The sequence below is a fragment of the Monoraphidium neglectum genome (assembly GCF_000611645.1).
Source record: "Monoraphidium neglectum strain SAG 48.87 unplaced genomic scaffold scaffold01703, whole genome shotgun sequence".
Taxonomy (NCBI): domain Eukaryota; kingdom Viridiplantae; phylum Chlorophyta; class Chlorophyceae; order Sphaeropleales; family Selenastraceae; genus Monoraphidium; species Monoraphidium neglectum.
The window spans coordinates 1-12,358 of NW_014011925.1; the positions used below are offsets into that span (position 1 = coordinate 1).

The 12,358-nt window shown below is 65.1% G+C and overlaps 4 protein-coding genes across 4 annotated transcripts; 1 reads left to right on the top strand and 3 right to left on the bottom strand.

Moving 5' to 3' along the window:
• Positions 1-9: 9 nt before the first annotated feature.
• On the bottom strand, positions 10-1,576 carry MNEG_8763 (hypothetical protein; the record flags this gene model as incomplete). The annotated part of the gene is made up of 3 exons (XM_014042762.1): positions 10-68; positions 169-254; positions 456-1,576. 3 exons carry the CDS (start codon positions 1,574-1,576, stop codon positions 10-12), a joined length of 1,266 nt encoding a protein of 421 aa, XP_013898216.1.
• A 763-nt stretch (positions 1,577-2,339) lies between these two features.
• Positions 2,340-4,214, bottom strand: MNEG_8764 (7,8-dihydro-8-oxoguanine triphosphatase; the record flags this gene model as incomplete). The annotated part of the gene is made up of 5 exons (XM_014042763.1): positions 2,340-2,410; positions 2,628-2,751; positions 2,998-3,102; positions 3,388-3,468; positions 4,206-4,214. The coding sequence occupies 5 exons, from the start codon at positions 4,212-4,214 to the stop codon at positions 2,340-2,342; spliced, it is 390 nt and encodes a 129-aa protein (XP_013898217.1).
• A 388-nt stretch (positions 4,215-4,602) lies between these two features.
• MNEG_8765 (NADH dehydrogenase (ubiquinone) flavoprotein 1) lies at positions 4,603-8,793 on the bottom strand (the record flags this gene model as incomplete). Its single annotated transcript, XM_014042764.1, has 12 exons — positions 4,603-4,660; positions 4,878-5,002; positions 5,272-5,368; positions 5,661-5,776; positions 6,029-6,105; positions 6,353-6,605; positions 6,828-6,944; positions 7,154-7,305; positions 7,628-7,757; positions 8,065-8,076; positions 8,346-8,477; positions 8,674-8,793. 12 exons carry the CDS (start codon positions 8,791-8,793, stop codon positions 4,603-4,605), a joined length of 1,389 nt encoding a protein of 462 aa, XP_013898218.1.
• A 1,175-nt stretch (positions 8,794-9,968) lies between these two features.
• MNEG_8766 (hypothetical protein) lies at positions 9,969-12,056 on the top strand (the record flags this gene model as incomplete). Its single annotated transcript, XM_014042765.1, has 6 exons — positions 9,969-10,103; positions 10,294-10,374; positions 10,626-10,830; positions 11,028-11,308; positions 11,603-11,763; positions 12,047-12,056. The coding sequence occupies 6 exons, from the start codon at positions 9,969-9,971 to the stop codon at positions 12,054-12,056; spliced, it is 873 nt and encodes a 290-aa protein (XP_013898219.1).
• Between the last annotated feature and the right edge of the window lie 302 nt (positions 12,057-12,358).

Genomic DNA, 12,358 nt, shown 5'->3' on the forward strand with positions numbered 1-12,358 from the left:
GGGCCCGCCTTAGGCACAATCAAGAAGAGCCGCTGCCTTCCAAACGATGCCAGATGGCTGGAAGCCACCTTTGTATGCGGGTGAAGCAGCAACCCACTGCAGCAAGCATCACATTGCACCCCGACCTACGCACCCCAGACCTGTCTTTAACAACAAACAGGCCCTCACCGCCCAGGAAGACGTATCCGGCCTGGATGGCGGAGTAGCTGAAAGGAGAGTGGTACTTGGGGTCTGTGGCACGCATGCGCGCATACCTGGGTGTGTGTGTGTGTGTGTGTTTAAGGAGGAGGGGTGAGAGGGAGGAGAGGGGCCACGAACAGTCACAGAACAGGGTGGCTTGCAACACGCAGCTGCCCCGCGCCGGCCGGTGCATGGTCACCCCGCACACTTGACGACAGCCAGCAATGCCGGCGCGGGCGAGCCCGGCTGCCCTACCCCGTGCGTGCATGGCGCACCTGCACAGCGCATGCGCCGCCGCCTCGGGCCCGTCGCCCTGCACCCGGCAGCGCGCCACGATCGTCGCCGCCTCCTCCGCAAACACGTTGTCCCACAGCCCATCAGTCCCAGTGATAACGATGTCGCCCGGCTGCACGGTCAGCTCGAAACGCATCGCGCTCTGCGGGTGGTCGCTCGCGCCGCCGTCGGCGGAGCCGAGTTGGTACGGGAAGTTGAAGTTGTGCTGCTGCTGCGGCGACTGGAACGCCGCGCCACCGTCGCGGACGAGGACAAAGCCGCTGTCTCCGAGGTTGGAGGCGCAGAGGGTGGAGCCGTTGAGGGACAGGATGCAGACCGTGGACGACCCCTGCACGTTGGTGCGGTAGTAGGCGCGCTCCAGGACCGTCTGCGGCGACAGCGCCGCGTCGCCGCCGAGCAGCGCCTCGGCCTCCTCCTTCGCGTGCACCATGAACAGCCGAGCGTACGCGCCCGCGTCGACGCCGATCTCCGCCCAGCCGCCGACGCCGTCGGCGACGCCGACGGAGAGCGGGGGCTCGGCGATGAAGAAGGCGTCTTCGCCGCCGCGGTGCGCCTTCTCGGGGTGCGGCAGCATAGAGGCGCCGGACGTCATGAGCACGGGCGGCGCGGCCGCGGGGCCGCGCGGCTTGGCCGGCGGGTCGCCCGCTGCTGGGTCGTCGAGCGCAGGGGCCGAGGAGAGGGAGTCACCGCTGCTGCTGCTGCTGCTGCTGCTGCTGCTGGGGCTGCCGGTGCTGCTGTCGTCTGAGGCGGCAGCAACGTCTCGTTCACTGGTGCTGCTGCTGCTGATGCTGCTGATGTCATCGTCAGCCACTGCCGCCGCTGCAGCACCACTACTGGTGCCACTGCTAGCACCATTGCTGGCCGGGACACCAGCAGACAACCAGCTGCCCTCCAGTTCCTGTGCCGCCTGCGCCTCTCGTGCGATCGCTGCCGTCACTGTTGCCGCTGTGGGGCCGCCGCTGCTGCTGTCAAAGCCGCTGCCGCCGCCCTCTGATGCCTGCAGCTCGTTTCTGAAAGTGCCCTCATCCAGCTGCGCCGCCGCCACCGCCTCCTCTGACGCCATCGCATGCACGCGCCGGTGTGCAGGGCGCGCCATCAGCATGGCCGGCGTGCGAAGCGCAAAAAGCGAGAGCACTGCCGCGCCTGCTCCCAAAGCCTGGCAGCGGGGCTTATGATGGCGCATGATATCCGTGTGCAGCGCGCAGCTGGACGGGGCAGCCGCGGCTGGCTTGAATATCTTGCCACCATGCCGCGCGGCCCCCAAACGCGAGCCCGAGAGCCCGACACCAGCGGAGAGTGTCGACATGGCTTTTAATAGAGCCACTCGTAACATCCACTGGCAAGGGCCGACCACTGACGACGCCTAGATCGGGTAGGCTGCCACCCGACGACGCAACAGAAGATGCACGTTGGCAGCGCCTTAAGGTACTGTATGTTGCCCCACGTACGGTATGTGGTACAGTGCCCGCGTCGTTTCAAGCAGCCGACAACATCTGCTGTCGACTGGGCGGATGTGGTGCCAAGCGGCGGTGTGTCGCGAGTGCGTGAGAGCAATGCCGTCCTGTCGCAGCCCCCGGAGAGTGAGCATCGCACCATGTCTTTGACCGCTTACACATGTGCAGATGATGCACACTTCAGGTGCTGAGCAAAGCCACCATATGTGTTCATTGGGTCGATACCAAGCGCAAACCCCCCTGGCCGCCAATGGTGAGCACACGGCTCAGGTGGGGCGCAAAGGGGACGGCAGTGCCCGGGGGTCGAATCAGACAAGTGCTCACAAACTGAAACAATGAGCTTAAGAAGCTGACTGTGGTCCACACTTACACAGCAAACCACACCGAAGAAACCGCTTGCCGTCTGCCCTCCTACTCTCTGGGTGGCGTCCATGGGCCCTCCAGGCGCTCTGCCGCCATCAGCAGCTCCCGCGCCATGCCGCCTGCGCACAGCACCATAGCAGTATTTTTGTTGGTATTGAAACTTGTCACAACACTGAACCGTAACCAACGGGTGGCTCGCTGCCCTCGCTGATGAGCGACCGAACCACAGAGCCTCCCTCGAAGCGCATTGCCGCCAGCGTCCCCAGCGCGCCACTGCACCCTCAGCGGAGCCGCATGTTGCGTCAAATATTTGAAGGCGCGGCGCGCGGCGCCCACCGTCATCTTTGACCTCTGGCAGGTCTGCCAGCCGCCTCAGGGCCGCCCTGACGACCTGCTTGTGGTCGAAGGCCAGCCCCGGCAGGTCGCCCACAGGGAACAGCTTCGCGTCCGCTGCGTCGTCCTGGCAGCCGGCGTGGAAGCGTGGCGGATCCGCGTAAGAACGGGGGGCAGCAAGGGAGGACGCAAGAGTCTTTTGGGTGGGGCAACAGAGACGCAGCCCTTCACACTCTCACGAGCTGCTTGCAGCCTCCTGGCCCTATAACATCAAGTGGGACGCCGGTGACTGGGCCTTTCACCAGGCTACCGCGACGGACGCCTCCAGCCGTGCCGAGTGGCAATGACTGGCAAGCACCCCGCGTGCGCTCACCGCCGCCTGGATGCCCGACCGCGCCTGCGGCGGCACCAGCGCGGCATAGCAGACCGTGACCGTCCAGCCGCGCGGGTCGCGCCCCGGGTCCCCAAACGCACCGACCTGCGCGCGAGACGTGCGTGCCAGGTGCACAAGCCAGGGTGTGTGTATGTGTATGTGTGTGTAGGGGGAGAGGCTGAGTAAAGCGTTCGCAGGCCCAGGTCTGGTTGCCAGCGGCTGCCTTCTGCTACAGGGGGGGCGGGGTGGCATGCCTCTACTCCCAGGGCCATGCCACAGGTTGCACCGCAACCCCTGCTGGTCTCTGCTCCTACCAGTCAACACTGGCGGCGGCAGTAGCAGTCCCGCCACCGCTACCCTGTGGGTTGTGGCTGCGATTTCACGGCCCACCTGCACCAGCGGCACCGACCCCGGGTCCAGCCCAGTCTCCTCCTTCAGCTCGCGCGCTGCTGCGTGCTCCAAGGCCTCGTCCTGTTGGTCAGAGGGGCGTTTGGTGTCACGGTGATGTCACTGAGTCGTTGCGACACTTTTGGTGTGCCCCACTGGCCAATGATTGGGGGTAGCACAAGTCAAGATGCATGTGGTGTGTACGTCATATGCAACACGGTATTACCCCTGATGTCATGATATGGAAGTTGCAAGGCAGCTGCACCTGGTCGACGAAGCCGCCGGGGAGTGCCCACTGGCCCTTGCAAGGGGGGTTCTTCCGCTGAATCAGCAACAGTGATGGCGGTTCCGACGAACCCGGCTCCGACTGTACGATGATTGCAGCGTCGACGGTTAGGGAAGGCCGCGGCCACTTGTAAGTGTGCCCGCCCTCGCCGCCGGTCGCCATGGTGCGTCGCGGCTGCGCGCCGCTGAGCCAGCGGCTGCGGTGATGATGGGACGTGCAGGCTGCTGTTGCACTGAGATGCGGTGTATTGAGGGGTCTCGCCTGGAATATGGCACGGGATGGCATGCGGGGTGTTTCTTGTCAAAGCGAGATCCGCGAGTGCGATCCGAGATCAGCCCGCGCGATAGACAGGCAGGAGCGTCCAAACGTAAGCGTATATGATCCACACTAGATTTTCTGATCTCAGAGGAAACCTCGAGTAGGCGCACACTCCATGCTCGCTCACAAGTACTAAATGATTTCAGGGAGGCTGAGACGACACAGCACAAGCCGCACCGAGTCAAAACACCGCTGACATCACCATGATGAGGCACACAGACAACATTCAATTGTTGAGCAAAGCTTGGGCCCAGCTTATTGCTTGCATGGTGCTTGGAAGCAGGTCTGAAGACGATGATTACACATACAAGCTTGGCGGCGTCAACGTTCAAGGCGGCATCTGCCAGCCCCCAGAGCGCTCGCCAGACAGAGCTTTAAACACACAGGCGAGGGCAACACAAACGACAACGTACGGCATGAGCCCGTTGATGTGCCAGAGCACGATGTTAAGCTGGGGGTGCATGACCCGAGGGGGCCAGGGTGTGCAGAAGTCGCGGATGCAACAGATGTGATGCAGTTGGGGCGGGGATTGCTCCCCTCATCCCCACATCCATGAGACGGAGCTGCTTGAGCAGAAGCGATTTGAGAGCAAGTAAGCGTCCAGGTCCGCCGCGTCAAGCCGCTGCGATGCGCTCCTGGTGGGCGAACTTGATGCGGTCCTCCATCTCGGGGCTGTGGCGGATTGGTTGGAGGGACAGAGGAGGGATGTGGGCGGCCGAATGTGATGCGTGTGTGTGAGCAATGTGTGGTTAGGGTCCAATCACCATCGGGGCCCCTGACGCAGGTGCTGGATCAGGGCAGGGAGCGCGCAAGCGTAGCACGCCACACCAAGGGCAAGCCCTGCGCCGTAGACCCCAGAGACACGCGCCGCGACCGGGGCTCTGCTCACCGCATGTGGCGGATGAGCCCCTGCACCGGCCAGGCGGCGGCGTCGCCCAGGGCACAGATGGTGTGGCCCTCGATCTGCTTGGTGATCTCCCACAGCATGTCGATCTCCTCCAGCCGCGCGTCACCCTGTTTCAAGGGGCGGGGAGATTGAGGGAGGGAGAGGAGTTCGTGCGTGTGGATGGATTTGACATGAGTACGAGCCAGCAATACTGCACAGCAGGTGACAAAGGTGCTCACGGCTTGGCGTGACCTTTGCGCTGATCCTTAGCGCAAGCACAACGTCTGCCACGGGGTCAGAGCCACGGGTCCGCTTGGCCATGCAGCCAGCAGTAAGGCAAAAAACCCGTTCCTGAAGCGCCCCGCCGCGCCAGGCCGACCGAGCCAGCTTTTCCCACCTTGACCATGCGCGTCATAATGTCGTAGAGCCACCCCGTGCCCTCGCGGCAGGGGGTGCACTGGCCACAGGACTCGTGCTTGTAGAAGTAGGACAGCCTGCGGCAGCCAAAGGAGAAAGGGCGGGGGTGGTTTAAGTGCTGGGCCGTGTGGACAACATGCGAGTGAGAGCTGGTGTGCAGCCCGACAGAGCGAACAGGCCTGATGAAGACTGCATGATTGATTTTTACCTCTGCCAGGTTCTGCAGGTTGCCCGTCCCTCTTCTACTCACCCGTTGTGCCCTGCCAAATGCTCGCTCAGAACCACTTGCAGAACCCAGCCCCCACAACTCTGGGCATGTTCACGATGACACGCACACAAACACGTACAAACACACAAACAAGCACACACCGCGCGATGGCGTCGATGACGTCGGTGCTCTTGTCCATGACGATGACGGCGGCGGTGCCCAGGCCGCTCTGGGCCTCCTTCAGGGCGTCGTAGTCCATCAGCACGGTGTCGCAGATCTGGAGAGGTTTGGGGGGGGGTGGTTTGGAGGGTTCCAAGGGAGGTGAGGGGTTGGCTTGGCATGACGTGGGTCGAGGGCAGCCTTGGCTGGGAAAGCGCGTACGGTCACACTGAGGCGAGAGCAGTGAGCGTTCGCAGCGAACAAAACGCGCGATCATCGCAGGCGACAGAGGGGGTTGCCCGCAAGCACAAGGCTTGACCGGCGGGCGGGTCGCGGTGCGCGGCTGTGGTGGCGTCCTTGGGCGGCGCACCTTCTTGGGCAGGAGGGGCACGCTGGAGCCGCCGGGGATGATGGCCAGCAGGTTGTCCCAGCCGCCACGCACGCCGCCTGCGAAGGTGTCACGGGTGGTGGCAGCAGTGGAAAGGTTCAGCACGGGAAGACGGCGAGGACGCGCATCATGGTTGCGGGAGCAAAGGGCGAGGGGTGACGGGCGATTTGAGACCTGAGTCTAGGACCCTGATGCAGCCATTTGCCACGCACGACTCCCCCGCAGCACAGTGGCCACCTACACACAGGACCAGGAGGGTGTGTGTGTTGTGTATGGAGCAGCGGCCGCGCAGCATCAGCCTCCTACCGGCGTGGCGCTCGATGAGCTCCTTGAGGGGGATGCTCATCTCCTCCTCCACGGTGCAGGGCCGGTTGACGTGGCCGCTGATGCAGTAGAGCTTGGTGCCGGCATTGTTCTTGCGGCCGAAGGACGAGAACCACTCGGGGCCGCGCCGCAGGATGGTGGGGGCCACAGCGATGGTCTCGACGTTGGTCACGGTGGAGGGGCAGCCGTAGAGGCCCACGTTGGCCGGGAACGGCGGCTTGAGGCGGGGCTTGCCCTGGGGGGGGCCGCAGCAGGGCGCAAGGCGCAGCAGGGCGTGTGAGCGGGGCGGTGAGACGTGGCGAGGCGAAGCTGGAGAGGGGAAGTTGGTGCAAGGGTACAAGCGAGGGGCGGAAACAGCTCAGCACAGTGTGGCCGCGGTCCAAGAGGACGTCAACATGGCTGCATCAGATGGAGTTGCAGTGGTCAGCGCTTGTGCCGCGCCCGCAGGACGGCCCACGCTTGGTGCTGCACCGATGCCGCCTGCTGCCGCCTGCTGCCGCACCTGCTTGCCCTCCAGGGACTCGATCAGGGCGGTCTCCTCGCCGCAGATGTAGGCGCCCGCGCCATAGTGCAGCTGGGAGCGCATCGAGGCAGGGAAGATACTAGGGTTTAGGGCAAGTGAGGGCAACCACAGCAACCGGCCTCCGACCCACCCGTCCCAAAAAATATCCCCAGTGATCAACGCCCGGCGCCACGCGGTTTGTACAAAGTTTGTACAAATACTTCGCCGCTTGCGCTCAGTCTTTGTACAGCCCAGGGGGCTATTTATTTATTTCCGCTCACCATGAGGTCAAAGTCGTAGCCGGTGCCGCAGGCGTTCTTGCCCAGGAAGCCCGATGCGTAGGCCTCATCGATGGCGCGCTGCACGGACAGGCGCTCGTTCACGAATTCGCCGCGAATGTAGATGTAGCCGGCGCGCGCGCGCATGCCGACGCCTGGTCAAGGACGGGCGCAGGAGGGGTGTCCGGAGGACAACAGGGGTGAGATGGGGACGCAGGGTAGGGCTGGGTGGAGGAGGTGACATGGTCAGAGCATTCGGGCCGCCGCGGAGCCGCTGCTCAGCCTCCATGCTGCCCTATCTCTCTAACCCTTGAACCCCATCTTCGCATGTCTCCTGTGCGGATGCATCGCCGTCCGATTGAGCCACTCTGCGTCCCACCTCAGTCCAGCACAACAGCCCGCCCACGCCCACACATGCACCCACACATACTCATGCCGCCTGTGCAGACACGCGCACATGCCCCCCACCGCACGCACCTGCAATGAGGCAGCCCTCCACCAGCTTGTGGGGCTCGTGCCGCATGATCTCCCTGTCCTTGCAGGTCCCGGGCTCCGACTCATCGCCGTTCACCACCAGATAGGACGGCCGCCCGTCAGACACCTTGGGCTGCGAGCGGCACGACGCAGGCAGCGAGCAGGGCGGCCGGGGGCGGGCGTCAGGGAGGCCTCGGCGCGCGGGGAGGCCCGTTGCTGCGCCCCTCGTGAGGCCTGCGGCGGCCGCCGGACGAACAGGCTGCGCGCAATCACCCGCCCCGCGCCTGTCAACAGCCGCGCCTCGCAGCTGCTCTACCGCCATGAACAGAGCTACCGCCGTCACTGCCTGCTGCGCGGCTTGGGCGGCACCGCCCCCGCAGAGCGCCGCCCCCAGCAGCGCGCCGCCCCCAGCAGTGCGCCACACAAGCGACGCCCCTCACCATGAAGCTCCACTGCGGGAGCAGCGACGCAACGGAGGCCGGGATGAAGGCGTGTGTCAGAACAGTGCATTAAGAAGGCGTGCTGTTCAGTCCCCCAAAGCAGGGAGCCGCTCCAAGCCAGCAGTGCCGCCCCAACACCCATGCAGCGCCGCGGCCTGCTCCATGTTTTGCGGCCCTGCACATGCCGCCTGCCTCCCCCCGCCCCGCCGGCAGCTGCGAACACACTGCCACCGCCGCCGAGCCCCATTGTTGCCGTCACGTCGGCCCCGCGCCGCCCCCACCTTGAGGCCAGACGGGAAGCCGGCGCCGCCGCGGCCCCTGAGCCCACTCTTCTTCATCTGATCCACCACCCAGTCACTGCCCTTGAGCACCAGATCCTTAGTGCGGTACCAGTCGCCGCGCGCCATGGCGCCCTGGAGAGGTGCATTTTTGTTGTGCGAGATCAAGCAAGGCATGCATTAGTGGGCCGCGTGCGCGGCCGCAGCGGCAGCCGCTGGCGGCCAAGCAGGCGCAGCCGTCCGCTTGTTGGTGTCGCCCACGTTTTGGGGCTGCGGGCGCAAGGCGCTGCATCCCACCCACACGGGTGATGGCTGCGCAGAGCCGCCGCACCTTGATGTAGGGGTCGTGGCGGCCGTAGATGTTTGTAAAAATCCTGTCGTCGTCCTTGAGGCCCCCGAATGAAGTGCGCTCGGGTGCGGGCGGCGCCGCGGCCGGCGCAGCCGTGCTCATGGCGCGCGAGACGCTGTGATAGAATGACGTGTGATTCCGGCAGGCGGCGGGGCGACGCTGTGGTGCCCAGGGCTTCGTTGGGGCAACAGCCAAACAGCAGCCGCGCCGCGCCTGGCACGGACGCCCTGGCGGCGCTCGACCGGCCGCTGCGCGGCTCTCAACGTGAGCAGCGACTGTGCCAACAAGAAATTGCTTTGTCACAGAGTGCGCGCTGCCAGACGCCGTGCTAGGGCGCGCCTCTGCGAGACCTGCTGCAATCTGTGGCAAACCCACCTGCTGCACACCCGTCCCAAAGCAGCAAGATGCCCGCAGCCCTGCAGGACTGCGTTAGCCGCTGCCGGCAGCATCCTGGCGAGCGTTGAAAGCCTCTGTTTGCCCTAGCGGTGTTCCCAAGATCACCACGGTATTTAGCTTGCAGCCCACGAAAAATGTCCAACGATATGAGAAACTATTATTGCGTAATATTCGGATGGTTAGGTCCTTCCGAAGTGCTTGTGCCTACGCAGAAAATTTTTCGCCTCCTGCTGCCCTCGTCATCTTCACGGCGCCTGCTTGATCGCCATTGCTCAATTTCAAATTGCTTTACCCGCCTGCCTCTTTGTGTCGAGTTTCAATGAGCTGTCAATATCATGGCAGGGGCATTCATGCTGTCGAGCCCCTGAGGAAGGATGTCAAGGCAAATCAGGCTCTTGGTATCACTGTTATTTGACATGCTTACTAGATCACACTTGATCAAGTTTGGCGCGCGCAGCACAATGCGGACACGCCGAGTTATATTGGGCTCTGCAGCTTGAGGACACCAGGCACATTGTATCTGTGACACTGCTCCACGATGGGGAGAAACGAGGCTGGCTACTCGGAATGCGCGCGCCGCGCCCGCGAGCAGGCCGGCAGCGACGCGCTAGCCTCGCGAATAAGCAGCTTGGTGGCCAACCCCGGCAATGCAGAGCTCTTCTTATTCCTCAGGCGAGTGATTGGGCGCGCTCAGAGGCGCGAGCAAAGGGATGGGGCGAAGGCCACAAAGTGGGACAGCTGCATTCAGTGGCCCAGTGCCAACCCCAGGCTGCAAACACATGCTCGCGCAGGCTCTGCGTGCTCGCCCTTGTAACAAAACATCGCGATGCACGCGTACACAAATATAAACCTGCACTGCTGGACGCAGGGAGCTGCGGGATATGCAGCGCCCCGACGACGCACCTTTGAGCAAGTCCCTGCCCGGCGCGCTGCGCAGCCTGTCGGGCTGCGCGTACCGCGTCTGCGCGCCCGAGCAGCTGCTGCTGCTCAAGGGCTTCGGCCCAAAGACAGTCAAGGTGAGTGTTTGGCTGAATCTGCACTCCATATTGCGCAACAGTGCACAGCTGCATAGCGGAGGTGGGCAAAGCGCGCAAAGCACGGGGCGCGGCCAGAGGTTTGACCAGTGTGCTGAGTGGCGGGAAACGCTGTCGCAGTTGGCGATGCCCAAAAACGCGGTCGCGAATGGGAACGCGTTCATGTTCACAGATCATCATGGAGGTGCTGTGGAGTGTGTCGCCGCCGGATGAGGAGGACGAGGAGGAGCGGGAGTTTCGGCAGCTGTGCGAGGTAGAGCGGCGCCGCGGGCGGGCCGCGGCTGCCTGCACAGGGCTGCTTGCGTGTAGAGGGCTCATAGAATAAGTGGTTGGACGCTGTGGACGGCACACCAGTGCGCGCGGAGGAGCAAGCTGATTGTGCAAACGTGCGCTGTGGGGGTCGCCGTCGCAGCCATGCACCTTGCGTTTCCACTGCCACCATAACGATTTGTCGCCGCCACCACCGCCACATCGCCGCCACATCACCGCCACGCCAACCCCCAGGCGGAAGCCAAAGCAGAGGCAAAGGCCCACAAAGCAGCCGCCAAAGCAGCCGCGGCGCCCGCCCCCGCGCCCGCGCCCGTCCCCGTGGCGCCGCCCCGTACGGCCACCGGCTCTGGCGCCCCTGCGGGGGCGCGGGCGGGCGGCGTGGCCGCGCCACGAGTGGCGAGCCACGACCCTCTGGAGGCGCTGAGGAGCGCGCTGGGCGGTGGGTTTTGAGGGGTTTTACTCATGCCGCTTGCAATGCTGCTGCACTGGAGTGACATCGGGTGGCAAGGGGCCGTGAAGTTGATCAGGAAGTGCGCCCAGCGGCCAGCTACCCGAAGGGCCCCGCTCCAACGACCCGCACGATGGCATCAGATGGCGTGCGCGAAGCGTTTCCTTCCTCCACAAACGACGCCGCAGAGTCCCAGGCATGGCAGGACATGGCGCAGCGCGCGGTGGCGCTTGCCGGGGCGCAGCAGGGCACCGACGGCGGAGCGCCGCCCGCCCAGCAGCGCCCCCAGCAAGCGCGTAAGCGCGCCGCCGCGGGCGCCGAAGGCGGCGGCGGCGGCGCGGGCGGCGCGGGTGGCGTGGGCGGCGGCGAGGCGGCGGCTCGGAAGAAGCCACGCGCGAAGCCCACGGGCGGCCCCAAGCTGCCGGCGCCGGGCACTGGCAACTATGCTGTGTTGGTGGTGCTCTACATGGTGGGCTGTTGGGGTGGGATGGGTTGGGAGGGTGGCTGGGTGGGTGGATTGAATGGTTGCATCGCAAGGTGTCTTAGCCGGTGGGTGGACGGTGACACCTCCTCCATGCATGACACACGCCCTCTGACACACCCCTCATCAATCCGTCATACAAACGCACGTCGTCAACCCATCGTAAACGCGCACGCACCAAAACACGTGCACGTCGCGCATATGCTCTCTCCCTCCCTCTCCCTCTCCCCCCTGCACCCGACGCCCCTTCCCCCGCACCCCGCACCCCGCCCCCCCAAATAGTCCTACAAGCGCGGCGAGGCCTGCATGCTCAAGGAGTCCGTCCTGGACGCGGCCACGGCCCACGCGGGGCTCTGCGATGTCTCCATGCGGCCCAGCAACGCCTGGTCGGCCAGCGCCAAGGACCGCTACAACGGCTGGAGCAACGTCAACGTGAGAGGGGGGTGCGGGCTGGGCTGGGTCAGGGGGAGCGGGCCCCAAGAGAGAGAGAGAGAGAGGGAGAGAGAGAGAGGGGGTGAAGGGGGGCTGGCGCGGAGGGGGAGAGGCCACGCTGCATCGCAGGCGGGCGGACACGATGCTGGCAGCGGCCGGTGCAGGGCTGCGCTGCCAAGTGTCGCTGCCTCGCGACTGTCTACGCGCGCTTCATCGGTGCAAGAGAGCTCACAGGCGTGCCGACCGTGCGTTGCCCCCGATAAATCATACACTTTCACGCGCGACGCCCCGCAGAAGGGCCTGATCAATCGCGACCCGCCGCTGGTGTCGCGTCACTCAAACCCGGCCAAGTACCGCCTTGTACTGCCCCATGGCCTGCTGGCCGCCGCGCGGTCCTACAAGGACGCGGTCGAGCGCGGCAAGGTGCCCGCGGCCGCGGGCGTGGACCCCGACGCCGACATCAGCGCGCAGCAGGCCGCGGCGGACGCGCTGGACGCGGCGGCGGCGCGCGCGGCGGGGTTGGACGCGGAGGAGGCGGAGGAGGAGCCGCCGCCGGCGGCGCCGGCGCCGGCGACGGCAGCGGCGGCGGGCGGCAGGGGGAGGGGG